Raw genomic sequence first — 19,267 nt, forward strand, 5'->3', positions numbered from 1 at the left:
AAAAGGGTATTCTGTCAAAAATCTCCAACAGGAACTATTGGGTGGAGTGTACATTACCCATCTTCTGATACTGTGTACTAACTGTTTGTCCTTCAACTTGTAACTAATGCTGGATTACTCGCTATCCAACTGTAGTTCTCCGGGCAATAGAAAACCAGCTGCTCATTATTGTACTGCTTTGGAAGGATACAGAGTTTGAGGTTCTGAAAAAGGTATGTGCTGTATCTAAGGGTAAAAATTTGTTTACTGGGTAGTGTATATTTAGAACATACATTTTATATTGAAAATCTCCCCCCCCCCAAAAAAAATAATAATAAGGGAATGATTCAAAGTTAATATTGATCTCTTGCTGGAAGGGGGGATGGGTGATTGCTTGAGGTCACTATAATATTTTTGGCCATAAATTTCAAGGAGCAAGAACTATTTCATATGGCATGTGGCCCTCTGTTGGTTAGTTACTCTTCAAATGGGGGCCTGCTTGCTCCTCTAAGGTTGAAAACAGGTAATAATAGCTTTTAGGTGTTGTGTTAGAGCCATTATTGGGTTCAGTCCAATGATTTAGTCATACGTTCAGACCAACTGAAAACAATAGTCCACAAGCCTCATTGATTTCAATATGCCTGCTCCAAGTCTGGATCTAAGGTTCCAAGGCTGCAGCAGGCATTCATCTCTTTTGCCCATTTTTTACTCTGGGCAAACAGCATTCAGCATGGCAGAATAATTTTTTTAAATGGTTGTTTTAATAACTAAAAACAACCAATTAAGTCACAAATTCAATAATGGACACACAACAAAATAACCCATCTGCAAACCATCATGCCAAATTATATGATATGCCACTTATTATTGTTGTTGTTGTTTAGTCATGTCCGACTCTTCGTGACACCATGGACCAGAGTACGCCAGGCACTCCTGTCTTCCACTGCCTCCCGCAGTTTGATCAAACTCATGCTGGTAGCTTCGAGAACACTGTCCAACCATCTCGTCCTCTGTTGGCCCCTTCTCCTTGTGTCCTCAATCTTTCCCAGTGAAATATACTCAGAGTCGCAAAGTGATTTCATGCTCTTTATTCAGCTCATAGTGGTGAGGAGGAATGAATGAATGTCCCCTCAAAGTATCTGCTTTATATACATTATTTACACAATGGGCTGCACATGATTGGCTAATTCTGGAATTCTACTGTAAGCCAATCAGGTTGTGGATTCACTTCTATCTGGAGCATGATTGGGTGGTTCCTGCCAACCAATCATATTGCTGCATTGTTCTAGGACCAATCAGACTGCTGCATTCTGAATCCTATTGTTCTAGGACCAATCAGACTGCTGCCTTTTGGATCCTATTGTTCTAGGACCAATCAGACTGTTGCAGTTTGGATCCTATTCAATTCAGTACATAACACCCAGCATCAGGGACTTTTCCAGGGAGTCTTCTCTTCTCATGAGGTGGCCAAAGTATTGGAGCCTCAGCTTCAGGATCTGTCCTTCCAGTGAGCACTCAGGGCTGATTTCCTTCAGAATGGAGAGGTTTGATCTTCTTGCAGTCCATGGGACTCTCAAGAGTCTCCTCCAGCACCATAATTCAAAAGCATCAATTCTTCGGCAATCAGCCTTCTTTATAGTCCAGCTCTCACTTCCATACATCACTACTGGGAAAACCATAGCTTTAACTATACGGAACTTTGTTGGTAAGGTGATGTCTCTGCTTTTTAAGATGCTGTCTAGGTTTCTCATTGCTTATCTCCCAAGAAGCAGGCATCTTTAGTTTCGTGGCTGCTTTCACCATCTGCAGCGATCATGGGGCCCAAAAAAGTAAAATCTCTCACTGCCTCCATTTCTTCCCCTTCTATTTGCCAGGAGATGATAGGACCAGTGGCCAGGATCTTCAGTTTTTTTGATGTTGAGCTTCAGACCATATTTTGCGCTCTCCTCTTTCACCCTCATTCAAAGGTTCTTTAATTCCTCCTCACTTTCTGCCATCAAGGTTGTGTCATCTGCATATCTGAGGTTGTTGATATTTCTTTCGGCAATCTTAATACCGGCAAGGGATTCATCCAGCCCCGCCTTTCGCATGATGAATTCTGCATATAAGTTAAATAAGCAGGGAGACAATATACAGCCTTGTCATACTCCTTTCCCAATTTTGAACCAATCAGTTGTTCCATATCCAGTTCTAACTGTAGCTTCTTGTCCCCCATAGAGATTTCTCAGGAGACAGATGAGGTGATCAGGCACTCCCATTTCTTTAAGAACTTGCCGTAGTTTGCTGTGGTTGACACAGTCAATGGCTGTAATAATAAATTATTATTACTTGGCTGCTTTTTGTATATAGTTCTTTCAGACTGTCAATCTTGATACTTGTGTTCATTCTTCCTTTACTTTCTGATGCCTTGCTATCTGCTTTCTTCCCTTGAATCCTTTTCCCCTCCCCTCTTTTATCAACAGACTTTTCTCCTTGCGCATTCCCAGCCTTCAATCCTTCCTCTTTATTAGGCTCACATTCTATGACCTTACAGGAGCTGGCATCACAGAACTCCCTCCTCAGAGAGGCTCGCCAGATGTGTTCCACAGAGGCCATTTCACATTTACTGCTGAATCAATTATATACAGAAATACCAGAAAGCCTTGTTTCTTCAGTCCCAGGGTTTCAAGGTAGGATTGCAGATATGAAACCTGGAGCACAGAGCCTTAGGTTCTATCAGAGCTGTGTAGGTGATCCTTTCACACAAAGCAATGCCCAATATAATAAATAATAATACATTTTTATTTATACCCCGCCCTTACTGGTTCAGAAAACAGGGCTCAGGGTGGCTAACAACAAATTTAAAACGCTTAATTGATGCAACAAAAAACAGCATAAAATACAGTATAAAATGTGAATAACAATAAACTCAAAATTCAAAAATCAATTTAGGGGGGAAATCCATCCAATAAACATTAGATGATCACCAGGGCTAGCTGGCTAAGTTAGTCCTATTCAGGCCAGCGAGGAGACCAGGAAAGAATTAGCTGTGGGATCCCAGAGCGGGTAATCTTCATAAAAAGGAGAGGGGGAAGGAAGGAAGGGGAATAAAAGATCAGGCTAAGTTCGAATTGAAAGCCAGGTGGAATAGCTCTGTCTTAAAGGCCCTGCAGAAGGAAGTTAAATCCTGCAGGGCCCTAGTCTCCTGGGACAGAGCATTCCACCAGGTCAGAGCCATCACTGAGAAGGCCCTGGCCCAGGTGGAGGACAATCTGACTTCCTTAGGGCCCTGGACCTCTAAACTATGATTATTCATGGACCTTAAGGTTCTCTTTCCCCTTCATGGATCACTGCCTTGCTGTGGCGAAGGGGCTTGAATAACTCAGAGAAGCTATGAGCAGGACCACCCAAGATGGACAAGTCATAGTGGAGAGTTTTGACCAAATGTGATCCACCTGGAGCAGGAGCCGGCAAGCCACTCCAGTATCCCTGCCAATAAAACTCCATGGATAAAGACAACAGGCATATAAAAGTTATGACGCTGGAAGATTAGCCCCTCGGGTCGGAAGGCGTCTAACATGCTACTGAGGAAGAGTGGAGGACAAGTACAAGTAGATTCAGAGCTGATGAAGTGGCTGGGCCAAAGCTGAAAGGTCGCTCAGTTGTGGTTATGCCTGGAAGCGAAAGGAAAGTCCAGTGCTGTAAAGAAAAATATTGCATAGGAACCTGGAATGTAAGATGTTGGGAAAGATGGAGGGCACAAGGAGAAGGGGATGGCAGAGGATGAGATGGTTGGATAGTGTTCTCGAAGCTACCAGCATGAGTCTGACCAAACTGCGGGAGGCAGTGGAAGAGAGGAGGGCCTGGCGTGCTCTGGTCCGTGGGGTCACGACTAAACAACTAAACAACAAAAGGTCCTCTGTGGGGCATACCAGGAGAGGCGGTCCTGTAAATATAAGAGCTCTCTTGAGAACCATTCCAGTTCAGCTGCCATGTTCAATCCATTACTGCACAGCCTGTGACCAACAAAGTCAAATCCAGTCCATGGCCTGCAAAGGGCTTGACATCCCTTCCCAGTTTGTGCACTCCTAGACTGAGATTGAGAGCAAGACAATCACTGTGTTCCTGGCAGGCCATGTGATACAGCTAACCGAAGGGCATTTAACTTGGTGGGTCAAAAGTTGTGCATACAGTTTTATAAATTGAGAACTAGCCTTGAGTTGTTTGGGATGCCTGTGTGTGTTTTTAAAGAAAAGTCAACAAACTGTATACACCAACAGATAATTTGTGCTGGAAGACAGTGGTTTTTAAAAATGTTCTATCAAGTGGGAGGATAATTTTACTACTCATATGTATTCTATCAGACATTTATTTGGAGAGCCAGGTGGTGGTTAAAATAAATCCTCAAAACTTGATGGAATGTAGTAGAATACTATAGATGAACAGCTTTTGATATAGCTACCTTCAGAGCTTGGGACGTTATCAGTTGGTAAGTGGCCATTTGGACCTATTCACTGACCTTAAAAAACATATTACAAACCATTTTATCTGCTTTTATTTTTAGTAGTTTACTATTACTGTACTGTATAATCATTAATAATAATAATAATAATAATAATAATAATAATAATAATAATAATAAACTGCCCTTCATTTGAGGATCACAGAGCGGTTTAGAGTATAAAACCACAATAATACATAACATAATTAAAAATACTTCTATCTGTTCCTTCCTTGCATTGACATGACTCTCTCCAGCTCTGTTTAATTTAGGACTAGTAGTTCAAATAACATTTGTATCAATCCGTCCCCAGTAACTGTGAAACCATTGTAACATGAAAAGACTAAAGATTTCCTCCAGAGATTGGGGATAAGGAGTCTGATCAAGTAGCAAATGTAAATTTAAGAAAAATGCTTGAAGTGACCTGACAAGGGAAGCATACATTGTATTTTTAATGGGTTGGGTTGTACAAAGCTCTCCCGGGAGGGCTATATCTCACTAAGAAAGCACCATGTTAAGTTTATCAAATATCCAACACCTAGATATTAAGCCTTGGGGACTCATAGGGCAGTATTTCCCCTGGATTAGTAAAATACATATTAGTAAATTTGGATGAAGACAATCTCAAGTGCCAGAGCTTTTAAGGTAAACATTTAAAGTGTTCTAGTTACAATGGAAAGCTCATTGACAATCCCTGCTTCTTAGGTTATACTGCTTTTCCTTGAGAAAGTTTCCATCATTATAATGTTTTATTTTGAATCATTTCTTTGCAGGCCTTTTCCCACCCAACCTAGGAGGGTGAGGCCCTGAATGACTACAACTACAAAAACTGAGGCTAAACAGAATCTTGGGCTAGAGTATGATGGTTAGAGTATTAGACTATGACCGGGATTTGAATTCCAACTTAACCATGAAGCTCACTTGGATGACTTTAGGCCAGTCACCATCCCTTAGCCTAACCTACCTAAAACATTTGTTGCAAAAATGAAACAAAGAGGAAGTTCTTGGAAGATAAAGTTGTTGGTGAATGAATGAATGTTTAGGTTTTTTTGTGGGGGGGGGGGGGAGCTTGTTGCTACTATTGATTTTTTTTGCATCTTTATTTGAGAACTTACTCTGATTTATGCTGAAATTGTTGAATTCTGTTGTGTACTTTTTGACATATTATTGTTTATGACATCTTTTATTGTGTTTGCAATTATGTATTTTTTTCATGTTGTAATCCACCATGAGCATGATTAGAACGCTCAAAAGATGGCGTACAAATTAAATGATATATGATGTATGATGATGTAAGTATTTAGGGCGGCATTCAACATCGCACTAATGAGATTTTTCTGTCATTGCAAACATTTCACCCTTCTTTTCCTGCAGGGTTCTCCTGACCCTCCTGAACAAATTTGGAAAAGGCACGGGGGGGGGGGGGGATAAGGAGGAAAGTCCCACTGCACTAGCAAGACTTTTGTGCTGGCTTCCGTAAGCACAACTTAGTTAAATCCAGCCCACTGTAATTAAAATGTTCCCTTAAAAATACATCCCACGTATAGGGAAGGAGGATAATTTCATCTGGTCCACATTTTTAAGCAAATGGACTCCAATTACATGAATCAGAACATAATAATTGTTATGTACTGAAGTTCTCACCCTGGGCCAGCAGGGGGATACTGTAGATAGTTATGCAAATAAGGAATCGAAAGTGACGTTCAGTGATTGGATAGTTTTAGAAAGTTGTTACAATAACGTTATACTGGAGCTCTATATAAGAAGCTGACTGAACACTTCAGTTCAGTTCTGTTCTGGCCTCTGAATAAACAAGAGCTGTTTGAAGAATCACTGTGTCGTGTGATATGTTCACCCACAACTTAACAATAATCATTTGGATTAAAATGTATCCAAATCTTACAAATTTGGCTCAAAAAAGGACCAAATTTTGTAAAAATAAATAAATGTTATTTTTAGGGCAAAATATGTTTAGAGATGCATGAAAAACAAAACGCCAGAAAGACAAAGAGCACAAGTTAATGACCACTGTGACTTTTCTTACTAGCAAGTAAGTCTGGAGTTATCATAGTGATGTCACAGTTCACAGGTCACTACGATGCTGGGTCTCAGCAACACCAATGCCCTTTTCACCAAAGCTGCCTTTAAAGTATCAATTTAGCACATGCTAAAAGAACATCACAGACCATCATGATGGGCGAAGTACCTGGACAGCAGGAAGCCTTGGACCCATTTTTCAGCATCATAACTAGGTAGGACTGCAATAATTTCATTTTATGGGCAGAGATCCCTTTTATATCCATTTTTACCAACAACCATTTGTAGGTTGCCTTTTGCGTTAAATTAAAGACAATCAGTTAAAGTAAATTAAACAAACAAACACTACAGACACAAAGTAAGGTTGAGGTCTTATTTTCTATTAAACAAACTTGGAAACTCTCCCATCACATGCAATGCAAATAAATTCTGAGTTGAATTCTAATGCCATGCATTTTATAACTTCACACAGAAAAAGATCCCATTTAAAAAACCATTCCTGTCATACAAGTATCTATAATACTCCATTAACTAGCAGTGAGATAATGGATATTTTTTTAATGGCCCACCCATCTTCATGGAGATCAGTTTAATATCTAGGGAGCCATTCCCAGAATATTCCAGATAATGAAAACTTCTTTCCACGCTGCTTGCTTTTGTCTTTTTGCATATATGAACTCATATGGGCCATTACTGGCATGTATAGGACTGCTGTTTCAGTTTCCCAGTCTGTAAATGGAAATATTTCATTAGAATTGACAGTGGCATCGCTCACTAGAAAGACACCACCATAACGTATCAGGATTTTTTACCAAAGTCCCTCCAGAAATCCTTTACTCCTCTGTCTGCTAAGCATCAGAGCTGTACAGTACATCCCAATCCCAAATTAAAGTTTAGACTGAAAGCTATGATAGCCATTTGCAAATATCTCAAGGGCTGTCTCATGGAGCAAGCTTATTTTCTCCTTCTCCAGACGGAAAGACCCGAACCAATAGCTTCAAATGGCAAGAAGGGAGATTCCAACTAAACATCAAGAAGAACTTTTTGACAGCAAGAGCTGTTTGGCAGTAGAACGGATTCCCATGGGAGGTGGTGGACTCTCCTTCCTTGGAGATATTTAAGCAGAAGTTAGGTGGCCATCTGTCAGGTATGCTTTAGTTGAGATTCCTGCATTGCCGGGGGGGGGGGGTTGGAATAGATGACCCTCAGGGTCTCTTCCAACTCCACAATTCTATTAACACAGCGAGACTTAACCCCACGACAGGGACTCAGGGTGGCTTACAGACTAAAAACAAGAAAAGTTAAAAACACAGAGGAATAGAAACCCCAACATTTTTAAAAAATATATTATTATTAGAATTAGAAAAATCTTTATTTGCATCAGCCACCAGCCATAGCAATAAAATAAAATTTATTGAAGATAGAGGTAAAAATTTAATTATAGAAAATAGATTTTGGGGGTTTACATCAATAATCAAATAATAGGTATTATAAATATTGATTGATTGCTACCCCGTCTTCCCCCCCGCCCCGACGGGGACTCAGGGCGGCTTACAAAAACAAGAAAAGTTAAAAACACAGAGGAACCCCAACATTAAAAAATATATATTATTATTATTAGAATCAAAAATATCTTTATTTGCACCAGCCATAGCAATAAAATAAAATGGACTGAAGACAGAGGTAAAAATTTAACTATAGAAAATACATTTTGAGGGTTTACATCAATAATCAAATAATAGATATTATGATTGATTGATTGATTGATTGATACCCCGCCTCCCCCCACCCCCCGTTGAGGGACTCAACAAGAAAAGTTAAAAACACAGAAAAAAAGAAAGCCCAACATTAAAAAAGCAACAACGACGCATTAACTGAATTAAAATTCAGTCTCTCACAGAGAGACATATAAGAAAATATTCCAAAACTGACAGAGCTCAACCGCCTCAGAGCCCTTCGCCCCGCCCCCTCGTGACGCCGCGCGCGCCTGCGCAGTTCGGAGGCCGCACCTGCGCCTGCGCCTCGCTGCCCTCAGCCTCCGCCTGCCGCCTCTCCATCCCTCGCTCTCTCCGTCTCCCTGGCAACGGCGCCTTCCCCGCCCCTTCTGCCTCCCCCCCGATGTCCGCCGGCGACGGGCGCCCCTCGCAGCCGCCCTCGCGCTTCAGCACCGCGGCCGCCGCCATGCAGGGGGAGGACGCCCGGTACCTCAAGAGGTAGAGCGCCTCGGGGCCTGGTGTTGAGGGAGCGGCAGCGAAACGCCCCCCCCCGGCCGAGCATCCTCCCCCTCTCTCCCCTCACCCCTCCCTCAGGTGTCAACGAGTTTGGGGGCGGGAGGGGCGCCGGTGAGGGGGTCGCGGAGAGGTTTGGGGTAGGGGGGCTGTCGGGCAGGAGATGGTGGGAGGTGGAGAAAAAGCCGGGGGTGGAGGGGAGAGAAGATGGCGGTGGGTTTGGGGAGAAGATGAGGGCAGGTTGGGGGAGGAAGTGAGGGTCCTTGAGGTGGGGAGGGGGGAGAAGGTGAGGGTCCTTGGGGTGGAGGGAGAAGGTGAGGGTGGGTTTGGGGACAAGGTGAGGGTCCTTGAGGTGGGGTGGGGGGAGAAGGTGAGGGTCCTTGGGGTGGGGAGGGGGAGAAGGTGAGGGTCCTTGGGGTGGAGGAGGAAGGTGAGGGTGGGTTTGGGGACAAGGTGAGGGTCCTTGAGGTGGGGTGGGGGGAGAAGGTGAGGGTGGGTTTGGGGACAAGGTAAGGGTCCTTGAGGTGGGGTGGGGGGAGAAGGTGAGGGTCCTTGGGGTGCGGAGGGGGGAGAAGGTGATGGTCCTTGGGGTGGAGGGAGAAGGTGAGGGTGGGTTTGGGGACAAAGTGAGGGTCCTTGAGGTGGGGTCGGGGGAGAAGGTGAGGGTCCTTGGGGTGGAGGGAGAAGGTGAGGGTGGGTTTGGGGACAAGGTGAGGGTCCTTGAGGTGGGGTGGGTGGAGGTGAGGGTCCTTGGGGTGGGGAGGGGGGAGAAGGTGAGGGTCCTTTGGGTGGAGGGAGAAGGTGAGGGTGGGTTTGGGGACAAGGTGAGGGTCCTTGAGGTGAGGTGGGGTGGGGGGAGAAGGTGAGGGTCCTTGGGGGTGGGGTGGCGGGTTGAAGTTGGCGGTGGGTTTGGGGACAAGGTGAGGGTCCTTGGGGTGGGGTGGGGGGAAAAGGTGAGGGACCTTGAGGTGGGGGTGAGAACTTAGTGGGATTGAGGAAGCTGCCTCAGGTTGAGTCCGACCATTGGCTCATCTTGCTCCGAATCAGGTCCCCCCATGAAGTGTTGGATGGAACACAACTCCCATCATCCTTAGCCAACTTCTTTGGCGATCCGTCGTAGTCGAGTAAGATTGTCTTCCATAAACACGGTTTTAAAAGTCAGTCTGTAAATGACTCTGGAGGCCAATTCTGGGTCCACACATCCTTCCACAGTGGGGACACTGGTTTCCAGGGGGGAGTTGATCACAGTGGGGGTTTGCCAAGCGTGCCTTCCTCTTTTTTTGTCCTGAGTTTGAGCGTCTTCACAGCCCATGAAACCTTTGGTAAAGGCTGTTCTCCAATTGGGGCCCTCGCAGGCTTGTGTTTCCCAGTTGTTGGTGAGGGTCCTTGGGGTGGGGTGGGGGGAAAAGGTCAGGGACCTTGAGGTGGGGGTGAGAACTTAGTGGGATTGAGGAAGCTGCCTCAGGTTGAGTCCGACCATTGGCTCATCTTGCTCCGAATCAGGTCCCCCCATGAAGTGTTGGATGGAACACAACTCCCATCATCCTTAGCCAACTTCTTTGGCGATCCGTCGTAGTCGAGTAAGATTGTCTTCCATAAACACGGTTTTAAAAGTCAGTCTGTAAATGACTCTGGAGGCCAATTCTGGGTCCACACATCCTTCCACAGTGGGGACACTGGTTTCCAGGGGGGAGTTGATCACAGTGGGGGTTTGCCAAGCGTGCCTTCCTCTTTTTTTGTCCTGAGTTTGAGCGTCTTCACAGCCCATGAAACCTTTGGTAAAGGCTGTTCTCCAATTGGGGCCCTCGCAAGCTTGTGTTTCCCAGTTGTTGGTGATTCTACTACATTTTGTTAGATTTGCCTTGAGACCATCTTTAAACCTCTTTTGTTGACCACTGCCATTACGCTTTCCATTTTTAAGTTTGGAATGGAGTAGTTGCTTAGGAAGACGATAATCAGGCATCTGAACAACATGAACAATCCAATGAAGTTGATGTTGAAGAATCATTGCTTCAGCACTCTGGGCAGCTTCCAGCACATATATAAAAACAGGTGTCTTCTAGAAGTTGGGTAGTAACTGATAAGACTTCTACAGGATTGGCTAGTAACTGATAAGACTTCTACAGGATGGGGTATTAGTGTGTGAAAGGAGTCTGGATCTAATGATCCCCAGGCATACATCTGCAGATGGTGAGAGATCAAGTGCCATCCTGGCACCCAGACATCTTCACTTGGTCGCAAGTGGTTGAAAGCTAAGTGTAAAATGCTGCTGACACCTTGCTAATTTCGAACATTGGCCAGTGGGGGGATTGGACCTCAGGGGACCATCTGCTCACAAGGCACATATTCTCTTCCACTGAGCGATAGGTGGGAGAGCTTGACAATGCCACAGGAAAGTGCTTTTGGAAGCTTTTGCACTGCTTCATGGCAAGAAGAAAGCAGACAGTGCAAGGGCATCTTTCTAAGGCATGATACTTAGCAGAATAAACTTTAAATGTGAGGGCACTTTTCAGTGGCTGCTAACATTCATGTCTCTGAATGTTACTTCCTGGGGAACAAACAACGGGAGGGCTGTGACCTTCATTCCCTGTTTGTGAGACTTCTTTCTGATCACTGTTGGGTTTTGCAGCAGTACTTTATATTTTTTTATAATCTTGTGGCTTGATAGTACACCTGGTAGATGGAAGGCCAAGTAGTGCGCTCAGCTTTATTTCCTCATCCGTTACTGTGACAAATAATAGGTGCTGATTGCTATCTGAAGTGTCATCCATGGATACTCTGAGACAGCTGCTTGAAATAGCATCTCCTGTATCAGTGGTTCTCAGACAGCAACCCCTCAGTGAAAATTGCTAAGGTTTTTGGTGGACCACAGTGCTTTTTCTGCCTGTTGTAGCAACTGAAATGTGTTGAGCTAGATGACACACTGGAGCATGTCAGTGGAGCTCAGGGATGATGAATGATGCAAATATGGCCTGGAACTGGTAGATACTGCTTTCCTAGAAAAATCTGCATTTGCTAGCTCTCCATTTGTCAAAATGGGAATAGTAGTAACTGCCTCAGCTGACTATTCCAAGAATAAACAAAACAGTCTAAAGTACATTTTGCACTAAAAGTTCTGTGTAGGTAACAAAAATTTCTATTTACCTGAAAAGGAGAATTGTATCTGCTTGTTTTGGTGATGGGAAGCGGTAATTGGCTCTGTCATTCTTATTGTTCTAGGATCAGAGGTTTTTCCTTATGGCTTTTTCATTAGAAATGGTTTTAATAGTAGTTAGTTGTATCCCACATTTCAGGAGCAAAACATGACAGTAAGGCTTTGTACTGAGAGACAAAGCCAAGAAGTCTTATCCAAATGAAGAGAACAAAAAGGAACATACACTTTGGCCAAAGAAATACAAGCAAGTCGATAAGGGATGCTAAAAAGAAAAAAAGGACTTTAGGAGCATATTGCTTAAAACATAAAAGACCAATAACAAACCAGTCTTTAAAGAAATACAATAGTAGCAGGAGACCGCCTAAGGAGGGCGGTAGGACCTTTGGAAGTCAAAAGGGTCAAATATAAGTTGAACTTATTGTATCAAATATATGTTTTTCTTATCACCCAGCATAATTGCTACACGTAATTTTTCTTACTTAACAGGAAGGTAAAAGGGGGAAATATTGATGTACATCCATCAGAAAAGGCACTTATTGTTCACTATGAAGTGGAAGCTACCATCCTTGGGGAGATGGGAGATCCTATGCTGGGAGAGCGAAAGGAGTGTCAAAAAATGTAAGTTTATAGTATTCAGAAGTTCTTGTTAAAATACCCTTGATGTCTAGCTTTTTTCATTTTTAAAGTTTCAAAAAGTTTAAATCAGGAAATTTTCGATAACCTAAATCAGTTGAGACTTGATTGAGCATATAGTAAACTATATCAACTCTACATAATATATAAAAAACTGGGAGGAGCGTTATTGGTTTGGTTTGGCTTTTGTTCATTTTTATTATATATTTTGTGTTCCCATTTTGTATTTTAATGTTGTGAACCACCCTGTGATCTTTGCATGAAGGGCGGTAGACAAATTTAATAATAATAAGAAGAAGAAGAAGAAGAAGAAGAAGAAGAAGAAGAAGTAGTGTCAAAAAGATTTTCAAAAGCCAAATATTTCATTAAAAAACAAAAAGCATAATATTCTAACCCAAAATGGTGGGGGAGAGCTGGAAAGTCCTTGTGGCTCACTAGGAGACCCTCCCTTGAGCCCAAACAGGACACCAATGAGCCAAAAGTCCAGAAAAAAGACTCCAAGGCCTCCAAAATGGCATGTGGGAGCTCTCGCTGCTGCTGTGCTACCCCGCTCAACAGCTCGGGGGGGGGGGAACTGTATGTGCTGCAGTGGGCTCCCCACAGAATGCAACCCCCACATAAGTGGGGAGTCACCTGTATATGAGATCTGCATTAGCTAAGAGTGAAAAATCTTGGATTATATTTTACAGCATCCGACTGAAGAGTCTCAATGCGAACACAGACATTTCTTCCCTGGCTCGGAAGGTGGTGGAAGAATGCAAGCTTATTCACCCCTCCAAACTAGCAGAGGTAGAACAGTTGCTGTATTACCTGCAGAACCGCAGGGACACCTCATCGGCAAAAGGTGGGCAAAACAAGATTAAACGCAGACTGTGGTGTAGGCACCTCTCACTTTTACCTGTTTATTGAGGGGAGAAGAGCAGTGGTGAAGGCAGCCTCTCTTTCCACCAGATAAACAACTTTCTGGGGAAAACATAACCGGCCAAGTAGAAGAACACTAAAATATGAATACGTTTTCATTAATCAAGCAATATCGCTGGCATTTTTGTTGTTGAAAATTCTTTCCCAAATGTGCATTTAGTGAGATAGAGAAAGATGCCGCATGATGCTTTCAATTAACTCTGATCAGTGTTTTTTTTTGGGGGGGGGGTGAAGAGGGAAGGTAGAAGGAAAGTCCTTAAGGTTGGGATCCTAAAAGGTTGCATTAAATTATAGCCCCCTGCAATGTCCTATTTACAGAGTATTTTACCCATGATTCCCAAGCTCAGCAATGGCCCCCACTAACAAAAATCCTGGCTACACCCATGCTGCCTTTCTAATGACAAATAATAGCAATTGTAAAGTTATTTACTAGAAACTACTTCTCAAAATTAAATACAGTTTCTCATAATGTCAAAATCAACACCGTGACATAACATATTAAAATGTAGCTTATTCAGTTAACCACCAAGTCCAGTATGTTCAAAATGCAATTCCTATTTTGTCAGTCCCCTAGTATATTCATTTCTTCATCTTCTCTTGTATATTTCTATGTGATGGAGAGTACCATGGAATAGCCTTCTAAGTGTCTAATGATGATGATAAGATTGGTAGACATAAGAAACTGGCACTGGTAGATGCTGGCACAGGCAGACGGGACAAGAATTCCTGGATATTCCCCTGTTTCGCCCCAAGGGGCTTCATCCTTCATTCATTTTCAATTGGATTTGCATAATATAGGCGTTCTAGTGGTTCTGCCTTTCTAATGGCAGCTGCTCCTCTGGAATGACATTCTTTAGGTTGCGATGAGCTGCTGCTAGGAGGGATAGTGTCCCCTTAGGTGTGCCCAGAGAAGCAGTTTGTGTGCTCTTTTCTTTTGTGCGTAACCTAAGTGGCAATCTGTGATAATGGACTAGACTGATACCCTGACCTCAAAATACGTCTACCTAGAAATCAGTAAACTATGGATTTCAATGGAACTTCCCCAAGCATGCATAGGCCTTTGGGATGTATGAGTGCCACTGACCCAGCACTTTTCAGTTCTCCTCCAGATCCTTTTTTGAGCTGAACATAAAGAGACGGTTTAAAATAAAGCGAGAATGTTAAAGGAGCCTTTATTGCTATGACCTTGTTTTCTTTCCATAGAAAAGAAGGAAAAATCCAATAAGCCAAAAGATCCACCACCTTTTGAAGGGATGGAGGTAGGCATTGTTCAAGTTAGTGGATTTTAAATACTGTATAGTTAAACTTTTCTGTCATCTCATTGACTTGTTTGGAATGAATTCATCTATTCTAGACGAAGTTTAAAAATTACTGAAAGATGCAGTAGTACATGATAATAATGTACTTCATAACCATTTTGTAAAACTGCAAAATGGTGAATTCCTTCCTTGAAGGGGTTTTAAGCTGAGGTTGGATGGCCATTTGTCATGGATGCTTTGCTTGAAATTCCTGCATTGCAGGGGGTTGGGCTTGATGACCCTCAGGGTACCTTCCAATTCTACGATTCTGTGATTCTGTAGTGCACTTTGTTGTTGTTGTTTTAAAAAATTCAAACAATGTTTGATATAATTTCATGCTGCTTAACTACTGTGTTTAATGATACGTAAACTGACACTTTACAAAATAAAATGATTAATTTGGGTATCACATTCATGTTCATAATGGCTATCTTCCCCACCCCTGAAGTTTTCAATCATACTTATCTCTGTGTCTCATTTCAAACCTGTTTAGACAAGATTTCATTCCTCAGTAGCTACTTATACGAATTATCCTTTAAATTCAGTTGGACTACTTGTATGAAAAATAAGAAATGAATATAAGTACTTGCAATTTGTTTCCTGGTGTGTCTGCAGTATTTTTCTTTTTCTCTACTTGATATTTTCAGATTGATGAAGTAGCCAATATCAATGACATGGACGAATACATTGAACTACTTTATGAAGATATTCCTGATAAAGTGCGTGGCTCTGCACTCATTCTGCAGCTGGCCAGAAATCCTGATAATCTGGAAGAACTTCTGCTTAATGGTAATTTTAGGCTTATTTCTAACTTTCAGCTTGTGAAGGGAATTTTGCCTCAGTAAATGGAGCAGGCTTAGTAGTCAGATTTTTATTTAAGCTTTTCAGATAAGTACCAGCCAAAGGCCCTGGCATCATCCAGAGAAGGAAAACAAAAACCAGAACAGCATACATATGTAGTAAAACCATGATCAAATCCACCAAAACTTCTTATTGCACAGAATAAAAAGTAATTCTCAAAAAAATATGCAAATTAGTCCTCAGAGTCCCCTTTGCAATTAACCACTAGCCCATTCAGTTCTTTCTTCCTAATCTTCCTAGCCTGTGCTTTTTTCTGGGGGATGCATACCCCTGAACATTTTGTGAATCTAAGTTTGGCCTCATTGAGGGGCAGTATTTCAATATGAGTAGGAAAATAAGAGTACCCCTAAACATTTTTTAAGAAAAACAGCACTGTTCCTAGCTGCTAGGGCATAGACAGACACCTTATAAGTCACAGAGTCCTCAGTATCACTCAGCAGCCATTTCACCCTCTCCGCCCTGGTTAGACTTAGTAGTCTTTATGCATGTTTGTTAGGTTTATCTTAATTACTTATTTTTTAATATGCATATGCATCATTCTGCCTCACAGTTACTTGAACCAGGAATTTTTCAGCCACTGGTTTGCTAAACTATGATCCCTTGAGACACAGAATTCTAACTTCTAGCACTGAGAAGCTGAAGTGGAAGCTCTTTAGACACTGACTGTCTTGTTCTGGTGTTGGCGTCTTTTGCTTTGATTTCTGGCTCCTATTCTTTATACCTCTCCATCTTTGCTCCTTGCTATTTTTCATCTTTATCATTTTTAATTTTAAAAAAAAATTATTTATTAAATTTTTATAGCACCCTAATACCCATAGATCTCAGGACAATTCACAACATAAAATTACACAAAATACATAAGAACAAAGACAACCCTGTAATGTCCCCTTCCACAACACATTTAAAAGGGCATTGGATGTCAGTCAGCCAAAGGCAAGGTTAAAGAGGAACGTCTTCACCTGGTACCTAAAGGTGTATAATGGAAGCGCCATGCAAACCTCCCTAGGGAGAGCATTCCACAAATGAGGAGCCATTGTGGAAAAGGCCTGTTCTTGTGTTGCCACCCTTCAGACCTCTTCTGGAGGAGGCACACGAAGAAGGGCCTCAGAGGATGATCTTAGGTTGCAGCTAGGTTCATATGGAGAGAGGCGGTCCTTGAGGTCCTGAGCCAGTTCAGGCTTTATAGGTCAAAACTAGCACTTTGAATTGGGCCCAGAAACTAATTGGTAGCCAGTGCAGTCAGGCCAGGATCGGTGCAATAGGCTCAAAGCACCTTGCCCAGTTGAGCAATCTGGCTGCTGAATTCTGCACTCACTGAAGTTTCGGAGCTGTCTTCAGAGGCAGCCTTGATATATAACACATTGCAGTAATCTAAGTTAGAGGTTGGTTCTCATTCCTGCTTTCTGCACCTAACGCAAACTTGCTTGCCATTTTTGTGTGCCTAGATAGCATATTGTAAAGCAAGTTCTAGAGGGATCATGAATTGAAGAGGCAACTCTAAAGTAACATGGCAGGATATATTTTGTGGCATGTTTCAGATGGTCTTACGGGGCAAGAATGTTTGCTTCCTGATGCAGTGTAATCCGCAGCTGAGACTGATCATACTCTCCCCCTTCTTTAGAAACTGCACTGGGTGCTTTGGCCAGAGTTCTACGAGAGGACTGGAAACAAAGTGTAGAACTCGCTACTAATATCATTTATATTTTCTTCTGCTTCTCTAGGTATGTCACATAATTTATAATGTATATGAATGTATTCTGAAAATTTAATATATATATTTTAAATGAGGATGCTGAAGCACAGAGTTGAACCTCTCTATCATTGCAACATCACTGATCTGTTTTTGTGTGTGTTAGACTGGCAATAGAAGTTTTGTTTCAAAGCCAATCACCCTGGTCTGATTTTTTTTTTATTGGTATTTTTCATAATGTAGTTTTTCTCAGTTTCATGGACTTATCACACACTACAAGATTGGGGCTCTCTGCATGAACATCATTGATCATGAATTGAAGAGGCATGAGCTGTGGCAGGAAGAACTCACGAAGAAGAAGAAAGCCGATATCCTTTCTGTAATTTTATCTTAGCCTTCACCTTAGCTTTGTTATCTGTAGTAGACAAGTGGGACTGCAACACATTATTGTAGCATTTAGTGCTCCTGTTCAGAGTTCCAGCCAATCAACCACCTTCCCTTAAAAAATCCAGTCATTATTGTGTGTTCACTAAGCACACTCAGTCTCCATTGGAGTATTTTAGGGTCCCCTCTTAGGGTTCCTACCCTAAAGTTCTGCAGGCCAGGTATTACTTCTCTTTAAGACTGGATAGTGTCATTTTGACTACATAAGGATGCACACCGATGGGATGAGCTCACTGTTCATTATAGGGATGGGACAGCAAATTGCCTTAGACCAATCTGATTGCTTTGGGACACGGGTGGCGCTGTGGGTTAAACCACAGAGCCTAGGACTTGCCGATCAGAAGGTCGGCGGTTCAAATCCCCGCGACGGGGTAAGCTCCCGTTGCTCGGTCCCTACTCCTGCCAACCTAGCAGTTCGAAAGCACGTCAAAGTGCAAGTAGATAAATAGGCGGGAACGTAAATGGCGCTGCTCTGGTTCGCCAGAAGCGGCTTAGTCATGCTGGCATGACATGACCCGGAAGCTGTACGCCGGCTCCCTTGGCCAATAAAGCGAGATGAGCGCTGCAACCCCAGAGTCGGTCACGACTCGACCTAATGGTCAGGGGTCCCTTTACCTTTACCTTTAATCTGATCGCTTTACTTATAGAAGTTGTCAGATCCTGGCTTTGAATTGCATCAGACTGCTTGTACTCATGACTGAAGAGTTTCTGTTCTTTCTTTTTTCCCCTGATGTGTTGAGCATATTCTTAACTCCCAATGTTCACTTGATGAAGATCCTGATAATCAAACCCTGAAAAAAGAATATGAAAAAACCTTTAAAAAGTACCAGGGGCTTGTTGTCAAGCAAGAGCAGTTACTTCGAGGTACAAATTCCTAATGTAGTAGTTACTTTCTCCGTTCTTAAGGACTCCAAGGTTGTTGATGTCCTTTTAACACTGAAGCTATTTGGGCTACTCAGAACTGCTATTTCAGCGAAGCTTATTTTGGTTTTGCAGCTGTTAATAGGAGGTGGGCACCTTTGCTGAACTGTGATTTTTTTTACACCTGTTAAAAACATTTTCATTTCAGCAAGCTTACTCATATTTGTTACTTTGTTATTGGAGTGTCATTGGTTGTTCCCAGAGTTGGTGAGGCCCATGTGCTAACAACAAAAAACAGAGCTGTGTCATTGACCCGGTAGAGGAGGCGCCCCCAACCTGCAGCCCTCCAGATGTTTGGCCTACAACTCCCATGATCCCTAGCTAGCAGGACCAGTGGTCAGGGATGATGGGAATTGTAGTCCAAAACATCTGGGGGGGGGGTGAAGGTTGGGGATGCCTGCAGTAGAGGTTCCGCAGGCACTTTTTGTTGAAAATGTAAATGCCTGCTGAAAACTTTTCTATTCCACAGGCCTATGCAGGCAACTAAGGACACATCTTTCTGCAATAGCTAGTTGATTTTTTTTAATAAATAAATGTATTATTATAAACCGCTTTGATTTTTTTTTAAAGGAAATAGCAGTATGTAAATATTTGTTATATATAAATTACTTTTATTTATTT

General features: G+C 42.5%; 1 protein-coding gene across 2 annotated transcripts in view; it reads left to right on the forward strand.

The window, feature by feature from the left end:
• The first annotated feature begins 6,572 nt into the window (after window positions 1–6,572).
• KIFAP3 (kinesin associated protein 3) overlaps window positions 6,573–19,267 on the forward strand; it is a 72,801-nt gene continuing 60,106 nt past the window's right edge. Inside the window, exons 1-8 of one of the 2 annotated variants that reach the window (XM_083743834.1) lie at window positions 6,573–6,711; window positions 12,365–12,496; window positions 13,201–13,355; window positions 14,636–14,691; window positions 15,378–15,519; window positions 17,213–17,312; window positions 17,525–17,649; window positions 18,491–18,589. In XM_083743834.1, coding sequence (XP_083599960.1) covers window positions 6,650–6,711; window positions 12,365–12,496; window positions 13,201–13,355; window positions 14,636–14,691; window positions 15,378–15,519; window positions 17,213–17,312; window positions 17,525–17,649; window positions 18,491–18,589 — 871 coding nt within the window. In that variant the 5' untranslated portion in view covers window positions 6,573–6,649. Of the gene's footprint in view, window positions 6,712–8,495; window positions 8,710–12,364; window positions 12,497–13,200; window positions 13,356–14,635; window positions 14,692–15,377; window positions 15,520–17,212; window positions 17,313–17,524; window positions 17,650–18,490; window positions 18,590–19,267 lie in introns of those variants that run through there. The other variant, XM_083743833.1, reaches the window with a different exon arrangement.

This window comes from Podarcis gaigeae (genome assembly GCF_964106915.1).
Source record: "Podarcis gaigeae genome assembly, chromosome: 6".
In the NCBI taxonomy this organism is placed as follows: domain Eukaryota; kingdom Metazoa; phylum Chordata; class Lepidosauria; order Squamata; family Lacertidae; genus Podarcis; species Podarcis gaigeae.